The sequence below is a fragment of the Pseudonaja textilis genome, chromosome 1 (genome assembly GCF_049901715.1).
Source record: "Pseudonaja textilis isolate UNSWEBS1 chromosome 1, rPseTex1.2, whole genome shotgun sequence".
Taxonomy (NCBI): Eukaryota; Metazoa; Chordata; class Lepidosauria; order Squamata; family Elapidae; genus Pseudonaja; species Pseudonaja textilis.
In genome coordinates this window covers 57,802,432-57,816,951 of record NC_141990.1, presented here as the reverse complement: position 1 = coordinate 57,816,951, position 14,520 = coordinate 57,802,432, and the positions used below count along the sequence as shown (strand labels likewise).

Sequence of the window (14,520 nt, the reverse complement as noted above, 5' to 3'; positions counted from 1 at the left end):
GGCTGTTCTTGCCAAATGTATGCTTCCTATAGCCTAAAGTCTAAAGAAGATGGACTGGAATGAAAACAGAGCCTAGACATTAGAGTTGCAGCTTTGATTAGACTTTTCATTCTTCTGCTGAATTATCAATAAGGAAACTGAAAGTTCCCCTCTTGTCTCAGTTGTGCTGCATCTACAATGAAAACAGAAACCTACACAGGTACAAAATAAAAGCATATTTCTCTGTTAGAGCTCTGGGACTATATAGTAACATTGTTTGTCTAAGCATCTTCATTCTGGGATAGACAATGACTGGATAAAGCTAGTAATCATTAGTTTGGACAACGTCTGTGAACCCAGAATAGCTGCTCTCAGTTCATTGGAGTTTCATTGACTCAGTGTTGTCCTATGTCTTCAGATCCAATTGTTTTATTTTTGTAACAGATTTGCCATACTTTCTATTTCAGCACAGAGAGACCGATGATTTCTCATTTTAAATCTCCTAAAATTCTTTTAAGAGAATCAATTTTGAAATTCTTCATTAGGAATAACTGCAGACTAGTTAATTGTTTGTTGATTGGCATCAGACATTGCAACTGAAGCCCTTTGGAAATATTTTAAGTGTGCAGGTTGGAATGAAAAATGGAAAATGTTTTCTTCTGGAGGTGGTTTTTAAATAATACATCTCCATTGGAAGCAATTAGATATATTTCTGTTGAGTTGGAAGCATAGCAAGGAACTGGAAGAGGGCCTGGGATCTTCAGTCTGTTTTTGCAGCCTCCACCCTACACATACTGAGGGTTTGTCAGATTTGCTTTCCCCAAAGGACTAGCCTACTATCAGTTTCTGGTGACTTGATGGAGGGAAGCTTAATTACTGATTTGTATTTATTCAACACTGAAGCAGGATACTTATCTACTAAAAATGAGGACAACCAAAGTTGTAAGGAAACCCCAGCAAGGAATGAAAGAGAAACTTTAACTGTTAGATGGAGCCTTTGCTGGATTGTACTTCATTTCAACATCAAAAAAGGTTGCTATAGAAAAAAACAGGAACATTTTGTATTTATTTCCAGTGAAATATAAAAAACAGGCACCTCCCCATATAAAAAAGCACACCCCACCCCACCCCGATGATATGCTTAGACTGTGTCCTTTGGGCTGCCATGGTTAAGCTATTAGAAAAGGAAAGAAAGGATAAAGCTATGAACCATGTTATAACAGCAAAATATACCATGTGAGTGGCTTTTGTTGAAGTAGGACAAGGCTTGCAGATATAAGGAAGGAAGCTACAGCCACAGCCTGGACTGGGAAGCTGGACTCTTATGTTGCACAGAATTTCATGTGAAGCTGTAACTAATGAAACTCTGCTCAACACTTTCTAACAATTCAATTCACTATGTCAGGGCTCTTTTCTGTTTAGGTTTGGCATTGCCAATGGAAATTGTGTTGTAAGTCTTTTGGAACATTCTACCATCTAGGGCAGGAATGTCAAATTCGATTTCATTGAGGGCCACATCAGGGTTGTGTTTGACCTGGTGGGGGGGCGCTGGAGTGGGCTTGGCCAGGGTAGGCATGGCCATTTTGACATCATTCATGTGGGGGACACCTGGGGTGGCCTGAGCACTCTGACAGCAAAAACGGAGCTCAGAAGGGCTGCCCACGACCCTTGTGAGCTCCATTTTCAGTTGCAACAGTTTCCTGAAATCCTCTGCCAGTGAAAACAGAGCTTCACTTTGTGCAATTCCAGCTGCTGACTAAAAATGATAACCATACCCTCCCTTTGTTTAGCAATTGCAATTTATTCTAGCATCTTAGTCATTAAGCAAAATGGTTGCAAATGTGCATGAGACAGAATGTGAAGATCACTAGTTGCTGTCATCACCTTTAGATGAAATTCCCTAGTTCTGTGCCTGGCCCTTTTTTCTTTGGTTCTTCTCCTGTCTCCCACACACCCCACGGAGAGATTGCACAACCATGAGCTGCTTTTCTTTGCAGCGTGACCTTCATTAGGTCTGTCCTCTTTCAGTGGCTATGTGAAACTGATCCCACCTTAATCAGTTTCACGCTGAAGGTGTGCCTGTTGTGAGGCCATGAAATTTGGTGGAAATATACATATTGTGAGAAGATGATTTTTTTAAAATATTACTGTTTACTATAGCCATATTTAATAGAATAGTCACTAATTTAGGAGTGGCTATATGCACAGGATTACTCACACTCAGACTACCAAATGTGTTAGTGAATTGCTTTGATTCAAGGAGTAGCTCCATTAGATGTATCACCGTGTTTACTAAATTTAACTGAGAATGAATTTGAACTATTTGAATTCTTCATTTGAAGAACGTGGGAGGTGGAATCATAATGCTGATTTTAAAATGTAAAATTAAGTATTTTTAAGACATACAAGTAATTATGTCACAGATGGGAATTTCGGAAGAACATAAGGTAATCAGGAAAAGAAAACAATAGTAAATGCTACAAAATTATGACAAGGAATAAATATAATATACTCCGCAAGGCACATTTTGGCTGATCCAGTTGCAGAAGAGTATTTGGCTAAGATGTCAAAAGTATATTTCATTAAACAAATTCATATCATTGTAATTTTGGGATTTGAGATTCTTCCCAATATATAAATGATTTCAAATATGATTGATCTGTAAAATTAATATTTCCACAAAACTTGAACAATTAAGAGCATTCTATAGTATTAATATTAATATAACTATAATGAAGATAATATCAGTATTACATGAAGATAATAACAATAACAACAATGGAAGCTTGGGGGACAAAACCTGCATTCTTTTTAAATTCTTTACACAGGACCAACGGGGATGTTTTTCTTTAAAAAAAAATTAGTTCTGCTAGAAATATAACCTCGATTTCTGATTTAACAAAGGCATATCTTGAAATAGAAACCAACCAGCAAACATAGTAGCTCTTGCATATTTAATGGCACTAGAGAATCACCAAATGCCTCAAGAACTCCCTGCTTTGGTCAACACAATATATATACTTACTTATAAACTACAAGTAATTCAGATCTTTATTAATGATTTCAATATATTAGTCTGAAATTATAGCCATATGCATTCCCTTTCTGCTTTCCTTTTGCTCCTCTTGCCGATAAGAATCTCAGAAGGGAAAGGTGAGTGTGACCTTTATAATCCTTGTTCATCTCAGCACTCTGTGTCTTTTCATCCAGGGTTTCTCTGCAAACAAAACAGCAATTTGCTCTGGCTGGAAACGATAAATAGTGTTTACTATATTGACAAGTTTAAACAGCCATTGGTTAGATATCATAGATGCTGGTTAGTATTCAGCATGCATGAGAGATTATTTACTAGGAAAACTTTTCCACTGGCAATTAAGCTGACTGAAACACAAATATAAGCCTATGCTTAGAATTGCAGCTTCTGCTCTGTAAGCACTGAATGGTTTTTCCAAGGAGTAGGGGAATAATTGAAGTCATTTTTGTATGTACATTGAAAAATGCAATCCTATGCATGTTGCCAGGGTGTAGGCTCAATTAAGCATCGTGGGACATTACTAAGTCAACATATGTCTCTGCTCCATGATGAAAGATCCTTACACATTTAGCAGTTACCCTTTTTAAACTATGGCATTTTCTTCTAAGTAAATGTACTGAACTGTAAACATCCCTCAGGAGTATGTGGAACTATAGTATATTTATATAGAAAATATAGGGAGAAATCTAAAACTGTTTCATATGCCTCCTCCTCCTCCTCCTCCATTAATGGGTGGGATGAAAAAGAACAAGCTGAAACTGAATTCAGGAAAAGTGGAAGTTTCCTGTTGGTTAATAGGAAACTGGAGATTCAGCCTGATTTGGACGGAGTTAAAAGATTTATCATCTGGAAATTCTCATCAATTCTCAGCTGTTTTGGGATTTTTATAGCAAGGGCCACTTTTGTATAATTAGAGGTAGTATGTCAGTTGCAACTATTTCTGGTCAGATTTAGTTATAATTATCCATGCCTAGATTAGATTTTGTGTAGATTGCTGCAATGTACTCTAAATGGAACTACATTGAAAACAAATCTGAAAATTAAATGTGGAGCGACATGTAGCTACTTCAACTGGTGCCAACTACAAGGATTATATGATGCCCTGTTGAAGGATCTGCACAGCCAATTGTCTAATAGGCACAATTTAAAATAGTATTATTGACTTTTAGAACTATAAATGCCTAAGACTATCAAAAGCCAACATATATCTTTATAAACCTGCCAAATTGCAGTAGATGCCTTTCTGATGTCCCATTTGTTAAAGGCTATCTTTCTGGGATGTAGGGGAGGATCATCAGCTTCCAGGCTGTGGAATATACTCTTATGTATTTGGCTCCTTCACTATTTTGAAGAATAACTAGGACACATCTCTTTCACTAGGCTTTTATTAATGAATGAACAATTGCACTGGTGTTAATGTATTTGTCTGAATTTTATTTGTTTTTTTTGTGTTTAGATAAAACTCTCAAAAGGAAGTTCTCTGCAAAATGTAAGCAAAGCATCTCACTTCAAAATGGGAAGTACCTGCAGCTTCTGAAAGGCTTGGCATGGTTGCTTTTTGGGCCTTCCTTGGTTATCCATACCAGTGCACTTGCCAAATTCATACTTTTCAAATGCTTTGCACAGTCCTGGTCTAGTTTTTCTTGATCATTAATGAATTGTGTGCTCAAATTAAGTAGACTGGTGGAATAGAAACCAAATACATAAATAAATTCTGTGCCTTTGGAGAACAGGGTTCAAATGTTCGTCTTGAATGGGGAGAAAAAACAATAGATAAATTAGAATGAAATTTAAATGCTCATTATTTGATTTTGTAGGAAACTTGGCATGATTTATCTCTTCCTCTTCCTGTCTGTGGTTTCTGCACTGATTGACTGCCTTTAAAGATGTTGCCTGATTACAATTCTGAGGCAGAAAGTCATTGTTCTGAAAACTAGTTGTGCACATTCAGCCTAATTGAATCCTAAATTTTCCTAAGAGGAATTATTTAAACATCTGTTATATGATCGGTAGCAGAAAAGGCTAATGTAGTGGAGAGCTATTAATCGAGCTATAGTTTCCTGGTTACGGAAAATAATAATTCTGCTTTATTAGTCTAGTTCTGGTCACTGCATTTGAAGGAAGACACGGTGATTTATAATGAGTTCAGAGAAAGGTAAAACAGCCTAATGCTCAATCTCCATCTTATGGTATCCATTTTATAAGCTCTCCCCTGAAGGAACATTGAGGGTGAAAATGGAGCTGGGAACAGCGGAGGAGCAGCCCCATTTGTGGCAATTTCTTTCACTGATTTTACATTCAAAAGACAGACAAAAAAATATAAGACAGGCTATCTCAATCACTTTTAGATGACAAATGGAATCATGATTAAAATCAGTTACTCTAATCCTATTGCTAGAAATCATGTTTTAAAATTACACTCAAGGCATGCACCTTTAACCACAGTATAACCCATGGTTATACTGTGGTTAAAGGTGGGTGCCTTCAATGTAATTTTCAAGGTACAAGTTCACATTTTATGATTCAGCAAACAAGATCTGTATCTCTTAAGTGACTGTCATTATTTTGCTTTAGTCTTATTAAATGAAGATGTTCTATACAACCAACATACCAGAAGGCCAACAGTTACAAATATTAAAAGCACCTTAATAAAGTATCTTTCCTAGTAGTTTTAGGCCATAGATTCAAGAGGGAAAAAAGGGAATAAACATATTTTTCCCTTGGTTCAATTTGACATATATTAGGCAATGGAATGTTCTAGTAGTTTTTATATTTAATAAAAGGGAATAATTGTTATTCAAATGACACACAGAGGCAAACTTTGAGCACAATATTCTTGGACAATAACTGTGCATAGAAGAAAAGTCGTTCCGTAAAGATGCAAGATTCCACACCTGAAAGGCAATTATAGAAATCTTGGGGGAGGGGAACCAACATAAGGAAACACAATTCAGTACATGATCCCCAAGTATGTTATTTTAAAAATGCTAGCTTAGTTAATAATACTAACTTACAGTAAGGAAAAAAAGGGTATTGCTATACCTGCAGTTCTCAGTGAGACATGACATACAATCTGAACCCTTCCCAACCTCCAAGTCTAATAAAGCATTCCAGACTCCAGTCCAAAATTATCACATAAAAGTCTTCTGTGTTAGATACAGAAATGGGGCTCGGAAGCGATGACATTTGAAAACCAATAAAGCTCCAATAAAGTGCATTTATGATTCCTATCAAAAAAAATTGGGCTTTTTTGTTCTTGATGTTCCAAGTTAGAGCTTGTTTCATTTTTTTTATATTATGAAAATAACGAAGACAAAGGTTGAATGTTCTTCCTTGCAGAAAGTCATTTTCTCGTTTCCTACCCTCCCTCCCTCATAAATACAGATGCAATCCCATTTGTCCTAATGTTACAGTTACTTTGTCTAATTTTAAAATGAGGCCTTGCTGCATAAATCAGGGTTTACTTGTCTCCCAATCCTGAAAAGAGAAGAAAAGGCTGTCAGGCATGAATCATATTATACACATTGATAGTTTAATGACCATAAATCTTCAGAGCTCATCTGAAATCTGGTCTTTTTTAGAATAGTATTACTGCCACCCAGAGAGAGATTTTAGAGACTGAAAGTTGATTATAAAGGGCTCCTGTAATGATAATAGAATTGTGAAGATAAAATTATTTACTAACAACATAATAATATATCAGGACAGCAAATATATTAGAATGTAAAGTTACTGAAAACTGATAGCTAAAACTCCAGTTTATTTTTCCTCCCAAAAGAGGAAATGCTACCGATGCAGTAGGATACTCTAAGACTATAATCACACAACTATCTTCCTATTTTAATCACTCTGGTCTGCACATAGTTTTAGAAAGCTACAAAATGAGATTTGGTGTTCCTCAACTTCTTTTTTGGACCATTTGTAGAAGACATTATTTCCACTAACCTATGCATCCCCAGACTATGCTTCTTTCCTGTTTATGAAGTTTCTTTCTAGGATACACCAAATTCAGCCCCCCATAGGCCAAGAGATGACAAATATCAGAAAAAATGTTACTGTATTTAGGAATATTCAAAGGTCATGAGTTGAATGAATAAAGTTGTGTTTAGTAGAAAATGACAACCAATTTGAATATGTAATTAATATAAATTTAACATAAATATGGACCTAATTTTTTGTATACCACTGCATAGTATAATAGGGTTCTATTTTGGCTCCTAAGGTAGCATTATTGAATTGTTGAGATGTAGGAATAAAATAATAAGTTACAGTCTAGTACACGGGTGTCAAACTCGTCATGTCACATGACATACCATGGCAGTTTTTCCCTTCACAGAGCAGGGTAGCCATGGTCTGTGCATGACGCATCTGGTCTGTGGGCCACTAGTTTGACACCCCTGATCTAGTATTAATCTATGTCTAAATTAATCAAATTTTAATGTTTAATGTCTAAATTAATCAAAACCATTTTTCTTTCAATATTTATTTTGAAGAAACCACATTCTGAGAAAGACATAGACAAGATTTCTTACTGCACTCTAAATAATATTCAGAATTCTGAGAATTCTGAGAATGGCATTTAACATGCATATAACATATCCAATAAAATGATATCTCTGACTACGGCCTGTTTATCTCAGATGGTAATACAACTGAGAAGTGGACTGTAATGGAATGATTCAACACAGAGTGGAGCTGGCACTGGCAGACAGATGGAATCTCAATTCAATCCCTGAATGATTGCACTCCGAAACATTACATTAAATAGCATAAGAAAAAGATAAAACTTATTACAAATAATAAGCATGGTGCAATGGACCAGAATAGAGATACACTTTGGAAGCAACCATCCAGGTAGGAGTGGAACTTATAATAATTGCATATTTCAACATTTATTATGAAAAACACTGTAGTTGATGGAATTTCATCCATGGTTGATGGACTGAAACCTGCTAGTGGGCAATTAGGTCTTGTAAATTAACTATTTTAAATTCATGGAAGAAGATTCGTCCTTCCTACTGAAAAACTTTATGAATGGAATAGGGATCCTTTTCAACTATGTGGGTCAGTCCATGACAGAGATATGCTAGAGCTCACTAGCATATTGTTAAATTTTCTGGAATTTTGTGAGCTAAAAATGGGGTAGTTTCAAAAACAAGAGAATTTCTAATTATTCCATGATCGCTGGGGAATAAACATTAATTCAAAATTCATTAATTCAACATTAATAATACACTCAGAAAGAACTTCATGAGAAATTCATTAAACTGAGACATATGACACTTTAAGCTTAAGTGAGCAGAATATTTGCTCTGGATAGAGAAGAGTTTTGTAACCTTTCTATTTACACCCAACAATTATTGCTGATAACCAAAGAGATAGATTAAAACACTACTGTGGGATAATGCTAACACCATCTGTCAAGTCAGGTGCTAGCTACTAGCTTGATGAATAATGCTGTCATCAGCACTCAAGAGTAGATGGAAAGCTATTGCTTCAGTAATTAGGCTGCTTTTAGATATTCAGTATAATTTGTTCTTGTCATTACAAACCTCTATTAAAAGTCATCTTCTATTGCTTTATTAATAGTTCCCTTTTTTACCATTAGGTGATACTATTGTCTCTGATATTGAGTATGTTTCCTAGCTTTTAATGACCAGAATGAAATGGATGTTTTTGTCATCTAGGAACAAAGGCATATTTGGAATGTGACAAATCTTGCAGAGTTAATCCAGGACCAGGGATCATTCTACACTACGCAAATAATATAAGTTGTAACTAAATATGTTGATGCCTATGCAGTTAGGTCCTACTTACAATTACTTACTTACCTGTAGAAATAGGGACAGTCATAGGAATCAATTTATATTAAAATTCAATTCAGAATATAATCTAAGAGACTGAAATAGTTTGTATGAGCATAATCTAAATACTGTTTGCAAGGCTATATAGAAAAGTACACTATAAAAGTTAAATTTGGTTGATATGAATATGTTTGTATTGATTTATACTCATCATTTTCTCCATTTTTATAGTATTATCTCATCCTGCTTTGAGATTAGATTTGAGAAGTATCGATGGTTCACAATATGAATATGAATGTTAATTTCTTTTTTCTCAAAACAAAATGATTTTGGTTTATTCTAAGGAATGCAGTATGGCAGAAAATCCTGATGGAGCACTCAATTTGCTACTTTTCATTAATATTCAAAAAGATAGCTTGTCTTATAGAGATAGCTTGTCTGATAGAGCTTCTACCCACAAACATAGTTTCCAATATTTACTTGTCATTCTCCATATTAGCATATCCAGATAGTATCAAATGGTCTAGAGAGAATATTATTGTTTCCTTATTAATTCAATATTCTACAATATATTAAAGTCTATAGAGGCATTATCAGAGATGCAAGATATTAAAATATACCTTTTCTCTCTGGTTTCAAGAATATTTTAAATTGTTTTCACAATGTGAAATCAGCTTTTCATACATTTCAGCCAACTAGCTAACTTTCAACTAGTCAGAAGACATGATGGAAACTCCCCAATTTCACAACACATGGGCAGCCTCAACCATAGTTTCAACTGGGATTCAACTGGCGTTCTAGACCAAGCTAAATCCCAAAGTCCCAGAGAATTCCTAGAAGCTTAGCATTCAAGATAAATCAGCCATCAACATAGAGATAAACCACATTTACACACCATCCAAAATAGACAATTAAAAAAAACTTCCTCTGAGGAAGTAAATTCTGAATTTAGTAGACAGTATTGGGTCATTGTCTTCTACCAGTTATTGAGTAGACAAATTGCACACTATGTTTTCTTCTCTGTAAAATGATTTCTACATCAACTCCTGTGAAGTGGTCTTGAATCACTCTGGTAACTGTATGCCTTCAATACTTCAAAACTATCTAATTTCATCTTGACTTCCTACTGATTGTTCTCATGCTTTTAGATTCCAGTACAATGTATTTCTTACAAATCTCTTAGCCCTTTTCAATTTACCCCATCTCTGAAAAATTCTTTGTGAAAGATCTTATCTGGTTTTCTTTCAGCTATTTCCCAGGTTCACCACAAGTAAAATCTAGGACAGGGGTGTCAAACTCACATCCATAAGCTGGATCCATCACGTGCTGGCCTCACCCCTGCTGGGTTTAGCAAAGGGAAAAAGTCCTGATATGTCACGTGATGCCATGACAACTTGAGTTTGACACCCCTGATCCAGTCACATAATACAATGGCAGAGGAAATTTGCTTTCTTAATGCCATCACAGAGAAAAAAGAGAGAGGAAACTCTGTAAATGATAACTAATATGTAATAATTTAAATGTAATTCTCTGATTTCTTTTTATAAATCTGGATAACACTGAATTTTTAAAGCTTATTATACAGATCACTTGGTCAACTAATACATTTAATAAGAATTACCTTTTTTATGTAAGAGGTTCTTTCTAGCTCTAATAAAAGCTATAATATCAGCATCAGTTTGACGATCTCCTGTGAAGGGGATGGTAGAACTTGGATCTGGTAAAATCCTGAAATAACCAAGTGCATTTTTCAGTTGTTTTTGCTGTTCCAGACTGAGTTGAATATTGAACTTTCTTCTGCAGAATATTAATTTCATCTATCTGAATTCTGCTTATTTATTTCACCTAGCTTAAGACAAGATTCATTGACAAGTTCCACTGAAATGAGGGAAGCTACCTATTATTTTGAATTCTAAAACATTGCTTTGGAGCATAGGTGTATATGCTAGGAGCATCTTAAAACAACATATATGCTCTTCCATATGTATCTTCTTCCAGCTGTCCGCATATACCTCCAAATACCTTTATGAATTCAAATCTGAAGCACTGATCAACAGTGTGCAGGAGACTATGAGCTCTCTTGTTTTTTCTTGGCATAATCTTGTTTTAAAGAAGGAATTTACATGTAATCATTCTCCATGTAATCAGAAGCCCCAGCTGACTGCATATAATTTCCCTAATTTAGACCATCTATAAACATCTGGATGTAGATATGACAATGGTAGCATGCACAGCCCCATTAACCCTCTGTTCTCTTGTGACAGAGGCAGCTTCAGTGAGTATTCTAGATTCTCAAAAGGTGTAACTACTGGATACCTCATTTCTGAATTTGAGTTGCTGAGTCTGCTCATACTGCTCTTCACAGTTGACTCGTCATTGGAGCTGGCTCTGCTGTTATTTGGAACCCTGAGAAGAGAAAGTACTAAACTCATTTCAGGTTGCTACAACAAAATATATGTTACAAATGATATTTTCTACCCAATAAATCTATAAAAATTGAAAATAGTATTTAATTTTATAATGATTCCAATTCAAAAATTAATTTGGTGTGATACAGTAGGCACTATGATCACAAATCCTTCTTTTAAAGACTTAATAAATGGACACTGAGATGCATTAAATAACATTGTTTGTTTTTCTAATGCTGTCCTAAGGGAACAATAAGGAAGTTTTCTTTGTGTATCTGAACAATAGTTATTCTGATGAGGGCCTATGCTGTTTTCAAGTTATAATGTACATTGTGTGAACATTCCATTCTGCAACCATATATCTAGAGAAAACATTTGCTTTCATGAGATTCTACACTATTCTTACTGTAATTTTCACTTTAAAATTATATAATAATTGTTAGTCTAACCATAGTTTTTATTATGAAAATAATTTCAAACTCTGCTCAATTACTATTTAAATTCATGAAGAAGAGAAGTAAAGATAGTGAAAACTTAAATATTTTGACAGCTGAGAAATTAGTTTTGTCATCTAAACATATTTCTTAAAGAGACTTCATCAGTATATTTAGCATTGTTTTAAATAATAATTCAGTCTGAACATTTAGTCTCTTTTTAAAAAACACTATAGTGTGTTCCATCACTCTAATTCAGTCTGGAAGAACTCAGAATAAAGTAGTAGTTGGGTTCTTTCATTGAAGTTAGCAGCATTCTATTTTACAGTCTGTGATCTGCCATAGGAAAAATCAAAATATGGAAGCAAGACAGTGTGCATTCTTTTTCCATCTTCCAAGCTGCAGAAAGTGTTGGTATTCATCATTGTGGTGATGTAGCTATATTTGCAAAGTCGCTGATGATGGAGATTTACAGTCATTTTAGGATTGCAAAGTAGCTTCCATGACTTTTTGAATTTGTTGCAACTCTCAAACGCAAATGTTTGATTTGGCAATGCATTCCCCAGATAGGGACCATAGGGGCTACCTGAATGAACAACCTGCATTCAGGATTAGCAGTCCACTCAACTATGTCTGCTGCTGAAGAAACAGTTGCAGCAGATGGTGACTGCCCAAGTCCACAACATTTTTCACCATGTATCCCATGCTCTCTTGACATGGTTTCTTAAAAGTATTGTTGTAATGTTGATTGACAGAAAACAATATTTTCATGAAGGTATTTTAATCTAGTAAGATTTGAAAGTTACTATCACACCATAGTTCATAAGTTACATCAGGAATGTAGTATTGGATAGCAAGATGATGCTGTTTATGTTTAGTAATATCTTGAAGTCTTCAGTAAGAAGTTGATAGGCTGTTTTTTTCCCCCCACAGGATAGGATAGGTTAGGACAACAGGACAAGACAAGGCAGGACAGAATACTTTATTTGGTCAAGTGTAATTAGACACACAAGGAATTTGTCTCTGGTGCAGCAGCTTTCAATACAAAGCAACAGAATAATAATCATAATAATACTAATATGATGGGGGAGTAAAGAAGATAATAAGGATAAATAATATAGCTATACTACATGGGTAAATAGACATAGACATTACACAGCACTTTGAGAATTAGGTGTTCAGCAGATTGATAGTGTGAGGGGGAAAAGTCCTTGTGTCTAGTTGTTTTGGCATTCAATACTTTGTAGTGGCGTTCTGAGGGGAGGAATTGAAACAGTTATGTTCAGGATGGGAGGGGTCTGTAGATAATCTTCTCAGTCTTCCTTCTGACCCAAGCAATATAGAAGTCTTCTACGGAAGGCAGGCTGGTTGCACTCGCTCTTTCTACAGTCTTAACTGTCCATTGGAGTCTGTACCTATCCAGGCACTTATAGAAGGAGTAATGACAGACTTCATATTTTCTGGGTAGAACTGTATCAACAGCTCCTGGGGAAGTCTGAACTTTCTGAGTCGAGGCAGGAAGAACATTCTTTATTGTGCTTTTTAAATCATGGTTATAATATTAACTGTCCATTTCAAGTCCTGAGAGATTACAGTATAGAACACAAAAACTTGAAGGACTCTACTGATGATACTGTGCTTCAAACATAGTAAGAGGTGGTATAATAGGACAGGGCTCCTCCTAAAATCCACTCTCATCTGTACAGTTTTAAGCATGTTTAGTTCCAGGTTGTTTTACTTTAAATATATCTATGAAAGCTTTTGTTGTTTCTTTTTTAGCATCTTTTACCAGTAACAGCCCATCTTGAATTCCAGCTTTTTCAACATTATTTATACAAAACCAGATGATTCTTCCTTTATAATTTGGATTATTTTCCATTTCTGATATGCCACAGAATCCTATATATACATGAATTTATTAAAATAGGGTTTTTAAGTCCAAGTTATGCATTTGACTACATTATAAAATTTAGTTGCTATTCAATGAAGATTATCAGCATTATATGGTTACTTGCCCCCACGTTTCCTCAGTTTATTCCTAGTATTTAGTATGATCTGAAGAACAGCTGATAGTTTATGCATTGCTCTATTCTCTGAAGGAGAAACTTTTTAGCAAAAATATGCCAGGAATTTCCTGGAAGTATTATGGTTGTCATGTAATTTAATTCTCCTGTTACATTTACTTCATATGTATTTGAAAGTTACTTTATGCAATTCGAGTGTGGAAAGCAATCATCAAGGCTGATTGGCAATAGTAGATACCAATAACAGTACTGCTTTCATTAATTCCTCCACCTATATTAACTCCAATACACTCTACAGTATTGCCACAATAAATCACTTCAATTTCTAAGCAGATGTCAATATTTAGCATACACTATTTAGCATACTATTGCTTCTGTATCTTTTAATAGATCTCACATATTTTTCTTCATGCCTGTAATCCACATTCCTGTTTATACATGTCTCAGTAACAAAAGTGACAAAGTACTGAGGGTGACTTTGGGTTTGAGCATTATGTCCTTATTTTAAACATCAATTCAAAATGTAAATGCCTATTTTAAGATTGAACCACTAGATGGCAAACTTGAGGCATTCTTATTTTTCTGTGCTTAAATTAAATTCATCCCTTTGAATTCCAAATAGTTAGTTTGACCAAAATAAAAAAATAAATAAAGATGGAATGGAAAATAACATCTCTTAATAGTGTCAGAAGAGCCAAGAAAGCATTTCTCCCTAACTGGAGAACAGGGTCAAAGACTTTTGACTCCACTAAAGCAAAGATTTCCTGCTTGCACAGCTGAGAAAGCAGGAACAAGCTTTTAACCCAGCACTTCCCAAATTTGGGTATGTTATCCAAA

The 14,520-nt window shown here is 35.0% G+C and overlaps 1 protein-coding gene across 1 annotated transcript in view; it reads right to left on the bottom strand.

Annotated features, from left to right (window-relative positions):
- Positions 1–4,426: 4,426 nt before the first annotated feature.
- The window catches only part of KIF6 (kinesin family member 6), a 120,284-nt gene continuing 110,190 nt past the window's right edge, over positions 4,427–14,520 (bottom strand). The window contains exons 20-22 of the mRNA XM_026695363.2: positions 11,134–11,223; positions 10,439–10,545; positions 4,427–6,490 (exon numbers count right to left, since the gene is read on the bottom strand). Of these exons, the coding sequence (XP_026551148.1) occupies positions 6,474–6,490; positions 10,439–10,545; positions 11,134–11,223 (214 nt within the window). The 3' untranslated portion in view covers positions 4,427–6,473. The remainder of the gene's footprint in view (positions 6,491–10,438; positions 10,546–11,133; positions 11,224–14,520) is intronic.